This window comes from Macrotis lagotis, chromosome 7 (assembly GCF_037893015.1).
Source record: "Macrotis lagotis isolate mMagLag1 chromosome 7, bilby.v1.9.chrom.fasta, whole genome shotgun sequence".
Classification (NCBI taxonomy): Eukaryota; Metazoa; Chordata; class Mammalia; order Peramelemorphia; family Peramelidae; genus Macrotis; species Macrotis lagotis.
In genome coordinates this window covers 37,070,335-37,089,084 of record NC_133664.1, presented here as the reverse complement: position 1 = coordinate 37,089,084, position 18,750 = coordinate 37,070,335, and the positions used below count along the sequence as shown (strand labels likewise).

Sequence of the window (18,750 nt, the reverse complement as noted above, 5' to 3'; positions counted from 1 at the left end):
TGCATAATCATGCTTATATCTCACCCCATGTTGTTGTTAATGTGCACAGTGTTCTGGTTCTACTCACTTCACTCAGCATGAGTTCATGCAAGTCTTTCCAGGTTATTCTTTTTTTGTTTGTTTGTTTGTTTTGCAAGACAGTGGGGTTAAGTGGCTTGCCCAAGGCCACACAGCTACATAATTATTAAGTGTCTGAGGCTGGATTTGAACTCAGGTCCTCCTGATTCCAGGGCCAGTGCTCTATCCACTGTGCCACCTAGCTGCCCCTCCAGGTTATTCTGAAGTCCCATTCTTCATTTCTCATAGAATAATAGTGTTCCATCAACACTATAGTTCTTTTAGAAACCAGGAGGGATGGTAATTCAGGGAAGCCTGGAGGGATTTGCATGAACTGATGCTGAGCAAGATGAGCAGAACTGGAAAAACACTGTACACCCTAACAGCAACATGGGGGTGATGATCAACCTTGATGGACTCACTCATTCCATCAATGCAACAATCGGGAACAATTTTGGGCTGTGTACAAAGGAGAGTGCCATCTGTATCCAGAGAAAGAACTGCAGAGTTTGAACAAAGTTCAAGGACTATTCCCTTTAATTTAGGAAAAAACCCAGATATTTTATTGCCTGATCCTGTTATCTCTTATACTTTTTATTTCTTCCTTAAGGGTATAGTTTCTCTCTCATCACACTCAGTTTGGATCAATGTACAACATGGAAACAAAGTAAAGACTGACAGATTGCTTTCCATGGGGTAGTGGGGGGAGGGAAGTAAGATTGGGGGAAAATTTATAAAACTCAAAATAAATAAAATCTTTAATAAGAAAAAAATAATAGTGTTCCATCACATACATGAACCACAACTTGCTCATCCATTCCCCAGTGGGTGAGCATCCCTCAATTTCCAATTCTTTGCCACTACAGACAGCTGCTCTGAATATTTTTATACAAGTGATGCTTTTTCCCTTTTTCATAATCTCTTCAGGGTATAGACCCAATAGTGGATCAAAGGGTATGCACATTTTTGTTGCCCTTTGGGCTTAATTCCAAATTGCTCTCCAGAAAGTTTGGATGAGTTCACAACTCCACCAACAATGTATTAGTGTCCCAGATTTCTTATCTCCCTTCCAACATTGATCATTGTTATTTCTGGTCATATTGGCCAAACAGAGGTGTGAAGTGGTACCTCAAAGCTGCTTTAATTTGCATTTCTCCAATCAGTAATGATTTAGAGAAGTTTTTTCATATGACTCTAGGTGCTTTGATTTCTTCATCTAAGAATTGCCTTTCTATATCCTTTGACCATTTATCATTTGGGGAATGACTTGTATTCTTATAAATTTATCTCAGTTCTCCATATATTTTAGAAATGAAACCTTTGTTAAAAACTCTAGTTAAAATTGTCTCCCAGCTTATTACACTTTTTTAATCATCGTTTCAGTGGGTTTTTTGGTGCAAAATCTTTTTAATGTAGTCATAATGTTCTCCATCTTCTTTGGTCATACATTACTCTGCTTTCTAGAGATCTGTTATGTCTAAATCCTGCACCCATTTCCACCTTCTCTTGGTAGAGGGTATGAGATGTGAGTCTGTGCTGTCTTCAAATCTAAATTGGCTTTTTAAAGTATGCTTGGTCCCATTTCTAGCTTCACTGTCCTCCAACTTAGGGAAAAACAGTTGTTGCTCCCACTCAGGTCTTGAGGCCCGAGAGCCAGGTGGCAAAGGCTGTTGCAGACTCACCACAGGCACCTTCCTATCCACAGGGCTCCCCTCTCCCCACCAGCCCCAGTCTAGCCCAGACTCATTGAGACAAGTGATGGCTGGGACTAATCTGAGGCACTCTGTCTTCTCTTGTTGTTAGAGGGAAGGATCTCTGAGGAGGACCTCCGGGAGCACTTCTCCGAGGACACATTGTTTTTCATCTGTGGCCCGCCACCAATGATAGAACAGTTCTCTCACCATCTAGAAACCTGCAAGGTGCCCAAAGAGCACATTTATTTTGAGAAGTGGTGGTGATGACAGAGATGAATGAGAGAGACAGGTGTTACCTCAAAACAGTGACCAGGACCTGTCTGCGCTGGTGTCTGCTGAGACCCTGGGGCTCTCCAACACTGTCCAAGGAAGCGACTCCACTGAAAAGGGAAAGAGGATGAAGAACTTTATGGATGTTGAAAAGCTCCAAGAAGATCAAATCTGAACAGAGGGATTCTCAGTTCTGATGCCCCCTACATTAGACTATTATTGATTTTTTTTGCCTTTTTTCTAAAGAGGATGGGGGGGGCAAGAATGATTTAGATATAACCCCTAAATATCTGAAATCTTTGGGTTTGTGTGAGTAATTGACTATGTATGACTGCATTTTTTAAAAAAAAACTTGTGAATTATGTGAAATAAACTTTTAATCAGACATTTTTTAACAGTACATGTAGAAAATTAATTTTTATACTGAAATCCATTTATCTTAAATGCCTCAAATTCCCCTGTTCTGGGCTGCAGCCTTGCTTCTAGGGCTGTAGTTTTGTCCTAAGGAGCCAAGGAAAGTTGGGTTTTGAAATAAGAAATTGCCAGGAAAATGAGTTGCGGGCAATTTAACAATTGGCATTTGCTTTCCCATAAAAACATGCCCCCCGGGTGCACATACACCAGGGCTGATTACCAGCCTCCTCAAGGTTAACCTCCCTTGTGCCTTGGCTGCCACTCCTGGCTGTTTCAGTCTGCAGATGCTGGATGTCCCTAAAGAGAGCTGTCCTCTCGAGCCCAGGCAGAACATGCTTAGGTGGACTTTGGAAAGTGTCTCCCTTGTCTTGTGGCACCACCCCCTCAAAAAAGGAAGGTGCCCAAAGCCCAAAACCCCCCTCCTTGGATCGTGTAGGGATCAACAGCTCCAAGGAAGCCAAGAAGAGCAGAATCAACTGGCCAGGCAGGAACAGAGAGACCCCTGAGCCCCCCAGCAGAGCCCTTCCTGTTGGACCACGATGACTGAAGTCCTCTAGGAAGAGCTGTTACGTTCCAGTCTCGGTCACTTGGGAGCCCCTCTGTGGACCACAAGGGTGCTCGAGGAAGGATCCACCTGCAGGGAAGAGGGGACCTGCCCAAGGTAGGAAGTCTGGACTGCACTGATCATAGACTTTTAGCCCTTCCTGCAGAGCCTCCTGGAGGCAGCCCCTCAATACATACACAAACCTAAAAAAGTAACGGATTTGATTTGGTGCCTTTGATGTTGGACTTGGTAGTTTATGGTTTGGTCAGATGTCTGTCAGATGTTGGTGAAGCCTCGTGGCGCACGGCCCAGGCTGGCCATCAAGAGGGCCACAGGGTTCACGTCCCTCCTCTCCCTGAGATTTGGGGCCTGTTTCTTTGGGGAGGGGGTGATCTAAACGAGATCATCCGGCACGCAGGGGAGTGCTGGTATATATTGCCAAAAAGAGAACTGAGGTACCCGCTCTGAATAGATCATAGAAACCAGTTCAGTGGAGGAAGCAAGTTCAGATCTGCATGTGCCGACTATGGGGGGAGCTCCCAGAGTGAACCTCAACCTGAAGCTACCACATAAGGTGCACAGTTGATTCAGCCCCAAGGCCTAGAGACCCCTTGGGTTTCTGCACCATAAGAGGTAAACTCCACCTGGTCCTGTTTCATCAGCAGGGTTCTGAGCCCTTTACCTTCCAAGCCTCCTAATCAACAGATCTGCGATTGATGCTGATTTTAGGTTGCACTCTCTTCCACCTCCCCTACCCCCATATATGCAAATGACTTGTCCTTTTTTTAAAGGTATGACATACTTGATATTTTTTCAAAGAAATTGTATTCAATTATATTAACAAAGGACTCATAATTTGTCTCAGTTGCTATTCATTGGGTAAAGTGACCCTTTAGTTAATTCAGGCTGGTTTTCAAACACTAAAAAGACACTCATGAAAGCTATGCCCAAACCTGTTTACTGATCTCAGTATCACCTTTTTTGGGCTATAAGCTGCTGGGCAGGAGCTGCCATTCTCTGGAACATTATGGAAATGAAAACTGAGATAATGATTTCTTTGGGAAGGCCCCGTTAGTGACAAAGTTTACCTTTGACATGTAAGCTGGCACCTTTTGGGGTTCCTGCCCTCCAAGAGTTTATTGTCTAGTTGCTTGGTGTCAGATTCAAACACAACTAGGAGTCGCTAAACTGTATGTGAAGAGCCCTGTGACCCACACTGTTAACATGAATTGTAACAGATAATTAACGTCTATGTTCTTTTGTATTTTTATTGTCATATATTTTCCAATTATAGATCTAGGTGGGGCTGCATTCAGAGGGTTTGGCCCCTTTGATTTAGTTCATAGATGGGACTAATCACCAAAGCACAATAGAAGCATTTCCTCCTTCTCCAGCCAGTTAGCTAGGTGTTCCTTGGCAGAAGTTATTTTAGGGCACGTTTCCTCTTTGAAAAACCAGTGCATTGAGCTAGAGGGGCTGCCGGCCTCTGTACTTGAGGTCGGAATGATGAACCTGCCTCCTAGAAGAGCCTCCTCAGCAGGCCTTGCAGTTGGCAGACCCAGCCAGGAAATGACACCCCACAAACTCCCAATACTGTATTACCAGACAATTTTTTTTTAGGGCAAAGGGGAAGAGAACCACCTTCTCTATTGGAGTACGAGCAGATGTAGTCTTAAGATGGAAAGAGTTTCATGAACTAAGACTCATAAGAACATCATCCAAGGAAGTGTGTTATCACTGACACCTTGCTGTAGGAGCGTGTGTTTGTGTGTGTGTGGGGGGGAGTCTGCACACATATGCATATGTGGAATTATCTGCATATCCAATGACAGTCACATTCCCAATTTCACCTATTACTGCTATGTTTGGGCTGTAGTTTTTTTTTTCCTAAACAGAAAACCGTTTCCTCAAATTCCTGTCATTACAGACTGGGTTATTGTAAATATTTATGTTCTGATAATTTAGCATGCCAACTCGTTTAAAATAAAGCCATGATAAAAAGATAGTTTTGTGTTTCATGTGTTTTTAGAGATAACAGGAAGCATTTCAGGTGTTGGGATTAAAATACGCTATTTTATATAGAATCGAAAAAATCAGTAGTGACATTTGTGTGAAGATGCTGCTGCTGACTGGAGGATGATGTTGCAGCTGAGGCATCCAGACTCTTTCTCCGTGGCCTTGCTGTTTCAGACTCAGATCGTCCTTTTCCAAAACACCAACTTGTGTTTGAAGGAAACACCTCAAACTAGTGGAATCGGGGGTCCTCAGGGTAAGTCACATCACAGACAGAAATTTCTCTTGTCAGCAGGTATCTTTGTCTATGACTGGATCCCAACTAAGTCTCCCTTTTCCCTGTGGATAATTGAGGATGTTTGACTTGGTGGCCCTGGGCCTCAGGCACTAAGTCTCACATAGCGACAATGAAGTGACCTCAAGAGAAGCCTGCATTTGTAATGGGGACAGCAAGTTCATCTGAGACTAGACAGCACCAATGTAGAGTCAGGACAATAACACGCCAAGGTAGTTTGGGGGGAGGGCCCTGGGGGTGAGCGGCAAGCTCCATGCTTCCAGAAGATGGTGTCCCAGCTGCTACAGCTCAAGTCTGGAATTCTTCCCACATCTATAAGAAGTAGCTGTTGTCCCAGGAGATTGGGAGAATCACCTACCTGGGGCCACCCAGCCAGGTGGTGAGGAGGCAAGGCTTGGCACCCCAGCTTCCAGAACCCATCCTGGGCAGGGCCCTTCCCTTTCTGCCATTCTCTCCCAGCTTGGCACCCACGGTGCCCCAGCCTCCAAGAGCCCCCTCCGGGGGACTGGCTTTATGCTCACTCACTGATGTGGACAAGATGAAATCCAAGTGGTTTTGCTGTGTTTCTCAGAAAAGATCGAATACCCTCAACAGTCGTCCAGGTGAGAAATGGAGGGAAGGGAAGCTGTGGGTGTCCTAACTGGAAGGGATCTAGCTTCCCCAACTTGTGTGTCAGGAGATGGAGGTGCAGCTACTTGCTTATGGTCTCACATACCTAAATGGCAGAGGTGGGTGGTGACCCACATCTGCTGACCAGAGCCTCAGAACCTATATAAGAATGATCGGAAGAGTCGCTGGGGCTTCCTGGCAGGAGCTCTGGGTGGACCCACCGCCGCCACTAAGGCCCCCCTCCAAACTCCAATGATACTATGGTGGGAATACTAGGAGCACATGACGGACTATCTCTACTGCTGTCACTTGTCTGTCTTCAAGCATTGGGCTTCCCAACCTTGAGTGCTGTATGTGTGTGTGACCTTGGGGAATTCGTCCCACATCTGTAAAATTAAAGGGGGGGCTTGAAGACCTGCGGTCATTTGTAACTAAATCTATGATCCTATTTCCAACTTTATATGGAACAGTTTTACAAGGACAAAAAAAAAGAGCCAAAGGAATTTCACTTGAAATAAATTAATTAAATTGGCAACGAGGGAACACCATTTTAAAAAACAACAAAACCAAATCTTTTCCACCTAAGAGGGACTAAGATGTGGCCCAGCCTGGATCCACATGGTCACTTAGACCAGTGTTGGCCGTCATTTTGTACCCGAGAAATAGACTTTTGGAAAAAAGCACATGGTTTCACTTTTCCCCCAAGTTGGAAAGTCTACAGAATAATATTGTGTGCTTCCTCATCTTTCTTTCCATTGGAAGACAGCCACATGGATGAAAAGGTGGAGTAAGCAGGAATCCAACCTGGGATCCTCCAACAGATTTCAGGATTCCCCATCAATTTGGATGCCTAAAAACAAAGTTACATCTTAATCTTCATCACTTGTGAAATTTAGCATTTTCTTCAATTATTTAATAATATTCTGAGTAGACAGTAGATAGACTTCACCAGACTTCCAGAAAGGTCTCTGATGCAAACAGTTGGGGCAGCCTGGCCATGTAGGAATAACTCCGTTAAAGCTTTCAATAACTTGTACACCAAGTGAATTACCAGCAACTATGGAAATGCTGGTATTTTAGTGTTGGACCAATACAAGGAAAGAGATCTCAAAACATGCAGCATACATTTTAAAGAGAACCAGTAAGCAATGGTTTTGTATATAGATATCTGCATCTATATTTGTGTACATTAAATACCTATCATATACACGCATATATGTATGGTAGAGCTTCCACTAAAATCTCTCAGATGTTTTATTATGAATGAATAAAAAGGCATTTATTAAATTCAAGCTTTTCTAAGAGCATACTAGTATTTTTCTAAAAGTTAGTCCCCACTCTTACAGTGCAGTACTCCGTGCAGTGGCACATAGTAGGCATTCAATGAATGTATACTGGTTGATTGATTATATGCTAATAGGTGAAGATGAGGGGAATGGTAACTTCCAACCAGAATCATAATTTAACAGTGAATTTAATATCATGATCCTATGATAAGAGCTTTGAGTGTCTGTGTCGCCCTGTAGACAGGAGTGGTAACCAGGGAACAGAATTTATGTATGGAGAAGAAGGGGAGGCATCCCAGAGGGAGGCGGGGAGATGGGGAGAGGCCCCATGGTCCATGAATGGCCTTCAGAATGCATTCCTGAATGTCCTCCCCAGGCAAATCATCTCGGTAAATTGTTGAACCGAGCATGATGAAGAGGAGTGATTAAGCTGGATTATACTCCTTTTAGTTAAAAAGTAGGTGATAGAGACTCTTATCAGTTTCTTCCTCCGATCTCTATATATGGATGTGTCTTTTATATACACATACATCTATACATATCTATATCTAATCTCTCTATATATATCTATATCTATATATGGATATATACACACAAACACATACACATACACACACATACCTATAACATGTTCATTGAATCCTGACTTAATTTTTTATTTTCACTGTTTGATCTTCCTGAGTTCGAGTTCAAATCTGACCTCCAACTCTTAGCAGCTGTGTGACCTTGGACAAGTCACCTCATCCTGTTCGCCTCAGTTTCTCTAAAATGAGCTAGAGAAAGAAATGACAAACTGCTCCAGGATCTTTGCCAAGAAAACCCCAGATGGGGTCATGGAGAGACAGACACAATTGAAAAATTACCACAAAACAGATAGATGATAATTGATAGATGATTTATCAATTGCTTCAGTGTCTGTAAAGCACTTTCCAATGTATCTTCTTTGAGAGGCCTGTAGTGTAATGGATAGAACGTGGGACTTAGAGCAAGGAAGTTCTCACTTCAATTCTTGCCTCAGATGCGCGCTGGCCACGTGGACTTCCACTCCTTTACCTGTAAAATGACTTGCAACTAGGATCCTAATTTTATGGATTTAATATTATGATCCTATGATAAATCAGAGCTAGCATGTACATATTTATAATTATGTGTATGTGTGTGTTTGTCATTACAGTTCCATACTCCCCCTTTGCTCTCTTTCCCCTCCTCCCCATACTTGGTTTATTAATTATTAGACTGCTTCTAGTTATTCCATTTCCTCTAAGATTTGATAAAGACATCTTATAATCCAGCTAATTAGCTGGATTCCATTTCTTTTTCCTTTTTTTTTTTTTGCCTGCAGGAATAATGCTCGATTATGGGATCTGAAGAAGGTGGGTAACTTTCCATCATTTTCTGGAGAAAGGGTTAATGGTGCTGAGCCCTACTTCAGTCTCAGCTTCATAAAGGGAACAGAGATGGCCAGGCCCTTTTCTTTATTCCTGGAAACGTCCTCTCTTCTCCCTACACCACCCCCCCAAAGAAAAAACAAACCTCCTATTGGCAGGAAACAAATGCTGCTTTTTGCAACCAGACCCCTTCTGTCCAGCTTGCACCCACACTGCCCAGGCCCGTCCCCTCTTATGTCTCAGGCAGATGCCAAGCTCAGGCTCGACCCTCCCTGGAACCCCTGGGCCCCTCATACACTCACCTAGGTCCTGGCTTTTATCACCTGGTCAGCCACAGGCTGTATGTATGTATGTATGTAGATATCTAGCTATCCATTCTGTCTTCTCTCTCCATCCATCTGCCCATCTCTCTCTCCATTCAGCTACCCTACCTATCCTGTCTATCCGTGTCCACCTTTCCTGTCTAATTTCTTCTACCACTTCTGTCTATCTACCCATTTGTCTCATCTATTGTCTACCAACCTACCTGTCTTGTCTCTTTCCTGTCTATCCATCTACCTACCTACCTATCCTGTCTACCAACCCCCCCCATCCATCCAATCTATCCCCTTGATATCAATCCCATATCTGTTTAGCCCTTAGGCTAACCATAGTGCCCAACGTAGTAGGCATTTTCATACGTGTCTGTTGGATCGCTTAGTTTGTCCAAAGTCAGAGAGATCAAGTGGTCAGTGAAGGTTTGAATCCACTTCTTCCTGACTGAAGGCCAGGATTCTTTTTCCATTAGACTTGGCATTGGGACAGGAACGTCCTAGGAGCTGAGCAAATGTTTCTTGACTGGTGGACGACCAAGCCACAGTGACCTGAGTTTGTGGTGGTCAGCCTGGGGATGGGACAAAGTGAGTGTGAAGGGAAGCATCCTTCAGGAATAATCTTGCATTTGAAATAAATTCCCAAGCCCTCCAACTAACTTAAAATTAGTTACAGTTGTGGCATACTGTTGTTGGGGTGTTTTTTCAAATGGCAAGTGGGATCAAAATAAGTGCTATTTAATTACTGAAAAATGTAAGACTCGTTACTGTGCACAAAATGGAATGATTTACGGCAACTGACCCAAGCTACCATTATCCAGAATGGGCTGAAAACAGCAACGTCAGCCTTTTCAGAGCCCCTGTGAAGTAGCTGTGGTTTGGGAGCTGCGATTGTTTCTGCCCAGAGCCAGGAACCGAGGAGACACACACCAAGAGTTAATGTTTTATTGAGCCAAGGTACTGTGTGGATACCAGACACAAGAACATCCTTATGAGGAAAAAATGGAGCCTCAACAGCTTTGCCAACATGAGGCCCCCAAACCTCTTCCTGAGCCCCCAAGTAAAAGAAGGCGGAGCTCACAAGCCAAATGGAAAAAAGAAAAACCCCAGGAACATGCACCACATTTGAATGGGTTGAGCCAGCTCTATAAAAATATATTACAAATATGTACATTTTAATAAACAGAAATAAGCCCAACCTCAACCATGTCCAGCTGGTAGTCATCCCCGACTGACCACCTCCACCTCTCACCTGTAGTCTCTTGTCTTCCCTTTTGGTCTCTGCCATACACATGCCTCCTAAATCAACCAACAAGTGAGTGAGATGGCAGTGCTGTGCAGGAGGCGGCAGCTATTCCAAAGCTGGCCCCCCTTCAGGTTCGATGGAAAGCCTCTGGAAGGACCTCCAGTCCCTGAGGTGAGACTTGGGGGGGGGTAAATAACCATACTCAACAGCCACTAAACTCAGGGTGATTTATTGCCTTAAGTAACTAAGCAAGAAAGAGATACGACTGTTGGTAAATACAGCTGGTTCACTGGTGAGCACCGGCCCTCTAGACATAGCATCACTTAGCGCACCAACCCCGTCAATGATACACAGATTAAAACTATGAAGCAAGGGCGCCTCCAAACATGGCCACCCCAAAATGAGAGCCAAGCAGACGCGGGCCCTAGATGGGCTGGATACAGAAACTTTGACACAAACACAAAGCACTTAGACAGACTTCAACAACAGGTGAGCAAACAGAATTAGGTGACCCAAGTCTGTGGGAAATCGCCACAGGGAGGGTGGCATGCTCCTCGCCTAGCACCAAAGCAGTCGTCCATGCTGAGGACATCAGAGGGCATTGCTGACCCGGTGAAGGGGCCAGGCAGTAATGGCAGAGAGCCAGGGGGGCGCTGGCATTTATAGGCTGGGGCCTTGGTTCTGGCCCAGGAAGGGCCCCCGGACTTTCCCCAAGGCCCCCAAAAGAGGAAGTTTGCATTGGATTAGTTAAACCCCAGGGAAAGAAGAATGAGGGGCTTCTGGGCTAGAGGCCTGGGTTCTGAGACACCAGGGGAAACTGCCCAAACAGAAACAAAATGTGAAGGGGGGAGTGTGGAGACCAAGTCGGTGTGGGTGGGGAACACGTACTGACCACCAGTCACCCAGCCCAAGTCCTCCCCAGCAAGGCCGCCAGCCGAACGCTTCTCGACTCGCGGAGTCTGGGGTCAGATTTCTTCTGATGCAGGAGGCTCTGTGCCGGCAGCTGCTATGGACACTTCGTCGGGGTCATCCTCTCCATTGCAGGTGACCACCGCCTCGCAGGGGACCCTGCAGTCAGCGGTCCCATTCACCTCTGAGCCAGGACTCCCCGCTTCTTCACCTTTAGCCCCCTCCGGCTCCTTGGGGGCCCCATCCCCCTCCTCACTTGTGACTCCGTTCAGCTGATTTAAGGCAGGCAGACAGTTCCCCACATCTCCGGCTTTGGAAAACGGGTCTTCCTGGTTTTTCTCATTTTCTTCCAGTTTCTGTTTTTCTCGGGCACTTAGTTTCGACTTGGACTTTCTCATCTGCCGGGAGTGCATGTCCTCCCGGGAGAAACGCCACTGAAACTAGAATAAAGGTAGAAGTGGGTTAAGAAACCTCTGTCCACAGGCCAGCGCGCAGACCGAGGTCTGTTCTTGGTTACATTTCAGCGTAACTCAAACTAATTTCATTAGAGAATCTATTTCCCTGAGGCCTAAACACCCTTAACTCATGTTTATTAAGAGCTTTATAGATCTCATAAAAGAACACGTACAGAACTGGAGGAGACCTCAGAGGCCGCTAGTTGAATTTTCATTTTACAGATAAAGAAACTGAGGTAGCAGTTAGCTGATCAGCCCACAGTCTCCCAGGTGGCAAGTGGTATACTGAGTTTTGGACTCGGGTCTGCTACTAGAAGGAATGGCCCTTTTATACCATTATACCATACTGTATACAAGGAGGCCTCCTGGCTCTTTCCATTACACCACAAAAACATCCTCATCTTTGCATTGATTTTTTTTTTCTTTAATGGGGATGTGGCTTTCTGGATTTTATTTCTGAAATGGGCACCCCACAAAGCCACAAGGGGAGGGTGGTGGTACATTCCTCCTCTGGTACTCTATGGGCTACACTTTCTTCACGGGGCATATTTTAGGACTGAGCTAATAACCCACAAAGTCCTGGCAGACATTCCACCCTGGCTGAGAGCAGGAAAATGAAGCCCTCCATCAGTCCAGGCCCACACCAGGTGGGCCCCACTTTATCCATCAAGTCCCATGGTCGCCAGGGTCCTGGGGAGAAGCCGAGTGGCGAGAGAGGAGCCAACCCTGAACCTCGTGGGACAAAGGGGTGACTGGTTCTCCCGAACCTGAACCTGGACCAAGAGCAGGCCCCCAGTCAGCAGCGCCCAACCAAAGTCACTGGACTAGAGGGTCCCTGCCCACCACAGACTGAGGCCTGTTCAGCCACACTGGCCAGAAGGAAAAGCAAGCAAGCAATCGATGGACATTTATTAAGGGCCAGGGGCTCTGCTAAGGCTGGGGATGCAAAAAGAAACAACCACTTGCAAATAAACAATAAAAATAAAACAAATTATTTGTAGGTTAAATAGGAAATAACAGAGGGAAGGCACTGGAGGGAAGAGAGGTTGGGAAAGTCCTGGGAAATAGGAAATTTTAGTTGGGACCTTGAAGTCAGGAGGCAGAGGTGAGACAATCACAGGAACATATACATATATAGACAACAGAGACAGAACTATTCATCACTAGCCATTTTCTATGGCCGTCCCCCCGTGACCGTGTGTGTGTGTGTGTGTGTGTGTGTGTGTGTGTGTGTGTGTGTGTACACACCCCTGATTATCATGGACCTTCTATAGATTATGCACATTTATATATATGAGTTTACAACCCCCCAATCCTGTTTATCATATATCTCCTGCATATCATACATACTTTATGTATAGCTATATACGTAGATATGCATGTGGATAACATATCCATGAACTTCTATCTATATTCCATGTATTACACATGCATCTATTGCCATCCTCACTACGACCCCCCAAATACATTACTTCCTCCAGTGGAACAATGATTACATGAGGCTTGGGGTCCAGTGATCCCCGATGATTACAAGAGAAGCAGTGATGACAGAGAAATAATAGACCCAATTTGCAGACACACATTTTTGGACATAGCTCATGTGGGAATTTGTTTTGCTTGACGAAGCATATTTGTTACCAGGGTTTTGTTTTTCTTTTCTTTTTCCCCCCACTGAGGGAGGGAGGGAGAGGGAGAGAGAGAGAGAGAGAGAAGAAAAAATAAATATTTTAACTAAAAAAATTTTAATAAAAAAAAGGGTCTAAGGCCTGCATGCTCTGGTGAGTCTTCAAAAAAATGAAAATGAAAATGCAGCTCTATGGGAATACTTTGAAACTAGTTTATAAACAGGAAGAGATCCTGGGTTCGAGGCCAGCTGGTCTAGGTTGTGATGGAGCTTGACCCTGCCCCGGCAGTACCCCCAGTCCTTCCTTTTCCCCTCTTAGAAAACGTCCACTGATGGCACACATAGTGGTGGCTGTTGTCTTTCCAAGCATTTCTGCCTCATCTTCGGCAGAGGACACCGCAGCTCCCAGAAGGCTGACCCTTGGCACCTCAACTAAAGCCCAGCTCTGCCCCAAATCACTCACAGCCTTGTGAGCCTCAGTTTCCCTATTCAGCAAAGGAGGGAAAACCTACTTCAATGAAATCCAAAATAAGTTTTTTAAAACAAGGATAGGATCAGATGCCCTCAAAGGTCCTTTCTGACCTTGACAGGACTGCCTGCGATGCCCATGTAATCAGGGCAGGGCATTGAGCCCCATTCCTCAGGTAAGTATAGGGAGAAAAGACAGACACCTCTGAAAGAAGCCAGGGTCGGCCCAGTCAAGATGTTAAAACTGGTCCGGGGTGCCTGCCGTCCTGCCACCCCCAAAGCCCCATACTCAGCCCCTTTGTCAGACGGGTCAGGGTCAATAGTCAATAGTCCCCACCCAAGAGAAGTTTGGCATTACCCCCTTTCACTTGTGAGGGGCAGTTAGAACTGGGCCTAGAGTTCAGAAGACTCGAGTTCAGATCTGGTGACCCTGGGCAAGTCACTTGACCACTATTTGCCTCGGTTTCCTCACCTGCAAAATAGGGGTAATAAAGGCATCTAACCCCACCCTCCACCACAGGCTGTGAAAATCAAATAAAATATTTTTTATAAAGTATATGGTACATAGTAGCTGCTATATAAATGTTAGTTATCATTATTATTTCTTACTGGCTGTTTCTTCCAAGAGGAACAAAAGGAGGGGAAGAGGAAAGAAAATAGCTCTTCTAGTGGCTTTGGACAAGTCATTTAATTCTCTCAGCATTCAAACCCCACTCCAGTCTCTTTGCCAAGAAAACCCCAAATCAGGGCCAGACACGACAGGAACAACTATTCAATAATAAAAACCTATCTAAAGAGAAAAGTCCGTTGGATTTGGGGCTCTGGGGTCGTGAGTTTGGACAAACATAGCCGATGCCTGAGGACAGAAACCCTTTGTAAACATCAAGAATGTTCACACATCACCCAACGTAATAGCAGCTGTAGTCTTCTGGTCAGAAAATGCGTCACCAGGTAGCATAGGACCACAGATTTAGAGCCCGAAAACCCTCAGAACATCTGTCTAACCTCTCATTTGACAGGTGAGGAAACAGGCCCAGGGAGATTACAGACCCTCTTTCTGTGGACTCCCAGGCATCCACCACCAACAGATGAAGAGCCAGTGGGCACGATGACCTCTCCATTCCCTTCTGCCTCCAAATTCTATACAGTCTGTTAGAATTCCCCTTAAGAGGCAAACTTCTGAGGGGAGGGGCTGTTGTATATTTGTCTCTCTATCTCCAGGATATACTCATTTGCCTCCCTGGATGGTGCTATGGCACTCGAGCCAGGCCTGGAGAGGGTCACCTGGTTTCACCTCTGGCCCAGAGCGGTATCTGATCAATGCTGGTTGATTTGTAAGTGGCTTCTCCAGCGTCACACGGCTCATATTCAATCAATCAATAAGCATTTACTGAATTTCTACCCATTGCTAGCTGTGTGACCCTAGGCAAGTCACTACACCCTGGTGGCCTCAGTTTCCTCACCTGTAAAAAACGATCTGGAAAAAGAAATGGTAAATCATTCCAGAATCATCGCCAGATGGGGTCATTTGGGTCAGACATGACTGAAATGATGGAACAGTAATAACCTCACTAAAGAGAAAATTAAGCTGGATTTGGGGTCTGAGGTCTTGAGTTTGAACACTGTCTCTATCCTTTCCTAGCTGTGTGATCCTGAGCCTCATTGTCCTTAATGTAAAGTTGGGCGGGGGGCATGTTGGGCAAGATGGGCTGCAAAGACCTTCTGGCTCTGGACCTGTGGTCCTCCCTGGATGGGGGCTTCTTGACCTTCATGTGCCGAGGTCCCTCTGGAGGCCTCGTAAAAGCCCCTGGCCCCTTCCTCAGCAAGACGTGTTCACATACATAAAGTACAACACATAAAATTACAAAAGAAATCAATTATCTGAAGTTATCATCCAAATATTTTTTAGAAAGCAAGTTCAAGGACCCCAATGAGGGTCACCTGCTCTAAAGCAAAGCACTAGCTGCTTTACTCAGGATCCCCATGCTGTTCCAGGTGAGGAAAGGGGGGGCTTGTCAGCTATGGACCTCGCTTTTGAGGCAACTGTAGTCAGCTGGCCCCGGGCAGGCTCCCCACAAAAGGTTCTAGAAAGCAAGATGGTTCCACAGCCATGGGTGAGGGCCCAGGGCGAATTCAGCCAGGCCAGCGGCCAGAGAGCCACAAACAGGGTTGAGAGTCAGGGCACATCTGGCTCTGGCCGGGCCGGGTCTGTCCAGGATGCGGGCTCACACACCCGGGGAATTTCCTTTCTACTCAGCTGCCTTGATGGTTGATCCCCACAACCACCATGTACACAGAGGGGTTTTAAATTTCCACCGTGGTCATTTCCTCTGACTGTGGCCACAAAACATTTGCTTCCTCCAATGTTTATTTAAATGAAAAACTCCAATGCACAGTGATTAAAAGGAAAATCCATGCAGCCCCGAGTTCCTGCATTGCTGGGCCGAGGCAGAGTTGGGACAGGTCAAAGAAGAAAAACTTAAAGGGAAGGTAGGAAGGAATTTATCTGAAGTCTCTGAGACTCCGAGGGACAGAGTTTGGCCCCTCTCCCTATCGCTTTCTGTCCTAGACTCTGGGGAACACACCAATAAACACTCTAGGTAAATAAAGGCAGCCTGGGTTCTTACACATGGATAAAAGATGCCACTTCTTCCTCAGAGGATTCATGGAAAAAGAGGTGAACATGGTTCCAGAGGATGCCAACAAGCAAAAAACGACCTCCCCTGGACAGACTTTGTTCTCACATGTTGCTTTCTTTTTTCAGAGGACTTCCCACAGACTTGACCTAGGAAATGCCATTTTGGAGGTAGTTTTGTTTTTTGGGGTTTTGTTTTTTTTTTGGTTTTTTAAAAACCTGGACTAGAATAGCTAACTCCGGACCAAGGAGGGACAGCCCAGCTTAAGGTGTAAAGGGATTGAATCATGGTGGTAAATCCCCTCTTCCCTTTCTAACCTCAAGTGGAAAGATCATTAAGTCTAAAATTACAAGTTCTGGATTCAAAACCTGCCTCTGTCACTTATCACCTGAGCCCTTAAGTCTCCATTTTCTTCTCTGTAAACTAAGGGATCTCTGAGGACCTTCCAGCTTGGCAGCTATGATACTTTGACCTCTCTGGGCCTCAGCTTCCATATCCATAAAGTGAGGAGGTAGGCCTTGGTGTCCTCTGAGGTCCTTCCCAATCGTGGCTGTATCTGTAAGCACTAGCCTACCCTATGACTGTAAGCATTGCTTTGCTACATCGGACGCAATCACAAAGGCCAGTGCCGTAGCTGGATCTGACTCCTGGAAAAGAGATATGTACGGTGAAGCATATCTTCTGCGTTTGGTGTCTGGGTAGTCTTGGAAATGACCTAAGTTTCCAACTCGCGCTGGCTAAATTTTTTCTTTTTTTTTACATTTTGGACCAACTGTGCCATTTTATCAATCTTGGAAAATCCTGATGAGAAAACTCCTTCCAGCAATGTGAACAGTATCTCTTACACTCTTAGAGCACTACCTGGGATGGTGGGAGGGTAAGTGACTAGTCTAGGGACACACAGCAAGTCTATGTCAGAGACATATCTTGAACTCAAGTCTTTTTGACTCCAAGTTGGCTAGTCAACTCCTCTGACTGCTTATCAATATGACACATTCCTGTAAGGAAAGGCTCTCTTCTTCCTGAGATAAGAAGCTTTGCCAAGGCCAGACAGAACCAGGCTATTTGCCAATAGGTCATGTCGTAAGGAAGCAAGGCTACTACTGGTCACAAGGTAAGAAGCCAGAGAGCATGGGAATGGGAGAGAGAGAGGGCTTCATCTCCTTATCAATTAAATTGCCAGAGACCAAAGAGGAGATCAAGAAGAAAGGGTCAGAAATAACACCCCAGAAGAGACCATAAATAACCCAAGCAGATAAAGGAGGCAGATGGGTGACCAATGCTACCCCATCCCACATTTACCTGCTACTATGTGGACCCCAGAGTAAATGTTCCCCTGGGAAAATGGACAGAACCTATCAGAGAACCAAAGGCTTCAAGGGACCTTCACAGAGACCTCATGGACTACAGAGCAAAAATGTACCAAAAGACCTCTTTTAGGAGGGGCCACATCTCTGAGCTCCAGCCACCCCAAGCTATCTTTTTCCAGCCACAATTCAAACTAAACCCTTCAGGTTGGAGCCCATCTCCCAGAAAGTTGAGGGTTCAGGCAAAATGCTCAAGTCCTATTTCTCCTGAGGATCCTGTTGCCCAAGAATCTGGCCCATTCCGGGTTGACACATTTCCCTCCCAAATGGATAAATTTTCAGTTAAGTAAGAGAGCTAGACCTGGATCTGACTGCATTCCCCTCGCAGTTATATACAAGCTATGTGGTCTCACACATCTGTCATTCATTCCCCCAAACCTCAGTCTTGTCTTCTGTAAAATGGGGATAATGTTTGAACTCCCCACTGAGAAGGATGAATTTTGGAAACTTTAAAGTGTGACAAAACTATAAACTATTTTAAAATGATTTTAATTTCAGAAATAATGAAATAAATCGAGCATTCTGCTATGACAATCTCATCCCAGATTATTAGACAGTAAGAAGGTGGGGTTCATTCCTATTTTGTGTCTCTCAGACTCTTCTATTGGCACTCAGGAGAAGTCTGTGGATGCTTCTCCCCAATAATAATGACTGTAAAAGCATCTGATAAAAGGTTGTTAGGATGGAGAAGTGGTTTGAAGAACCTGGGAGATTTGAGTTCAAATGCCATCTCAGTCACTGTGTGACCCTGAACAGATTGATTTGAATCTCAGTTTTCTCAGTAAAATGGGGGTTAGGATACTTATACTATAGGGTACAAGGTACAGGTTCAAATGAGAGACAATACAGCTAAAGAACAATGCAAATCTTAAATTACTGTTATTACAGCAGTCTTGTGGGCTTGCCCTGAAATGGAGTGCAACGATTTAGACATGAAAAGCCAAGTAAGGGTTTATGGAAGGCTTGGGCCAAGGCTAATGATGCAAGTGATAGAGGGAGTTTTCTGAAACACCTGGTTGAAAATCTCTTCGAGACAAAATAAAGACAAAACCCACCCCAAACACCTCCTCTGTCAGCCTTGCTGACAGCTCACAGATGCTCTTGGAGTGGCATCTTGCCAAGAAGAGGCAGGTCTCTTGAGCTGGGCCTGCCCGTTGACTCCTC

General features: G+C 45.2%; 2 protein-coding genes across 7 annotated transcripts in view; one reads left to right on the top strand and one right to left on the bottom strand.

Annotated features, from left to right (window-relative positions):
* The window catches only part of OXNAD1 (oxidoreductase NAD binding domain containing 1), a 49,679-nt gene extending 47,273 nt beyond the window's left edge, over nucleotides 1–2,406 (top strand). For all 4 annotated transcript variants that reach the window (XM_074195756.1, XM_074195755.1, XM_074195757.1 and 1 more), the window contains one exon: nucleotides 1,861–2,406. In XM_074195756.1, coding sequence (XP_074051857.1) covers nucleotides 1,861–2,015 — 155 coding nt within the window. In that variant the 3' untranslated portion in view covers nucleotides 2,016–2,406. The remainder of the gene's footprint in view (nucleotides 1–1,860) is intronic.
* A 6,449-nt stretch (nucleotides 2,407–8,855) lies between these two features.
* The window catches only part of RFTN1 (raftlin, lipid raft linker 1), a 199,813-nt gene continuing 189,918 nt past the window's right edge, over nucleotides 8,856–18,750 (bottom strand). Inside the window, exon 10 of one of the 3 annotated variants that reach the window (XM_074195752.1) lies at nucleotides 8,856–11,476. In XM_074195752.1, coding sequence (XP_074051853.1) covers nucleotides 11,093–11,476 — 384 coding nt within the window. In that variant the 3' untranslated portion in view covers nucleotides 8,856–11,092. The remainder of the gene's footprint in view (nucleotides 11,477–18,750) is intronic. The other 2 variants (XM_074195751.1, XM_074195750.1) reach the window with 2 other exon arrangements.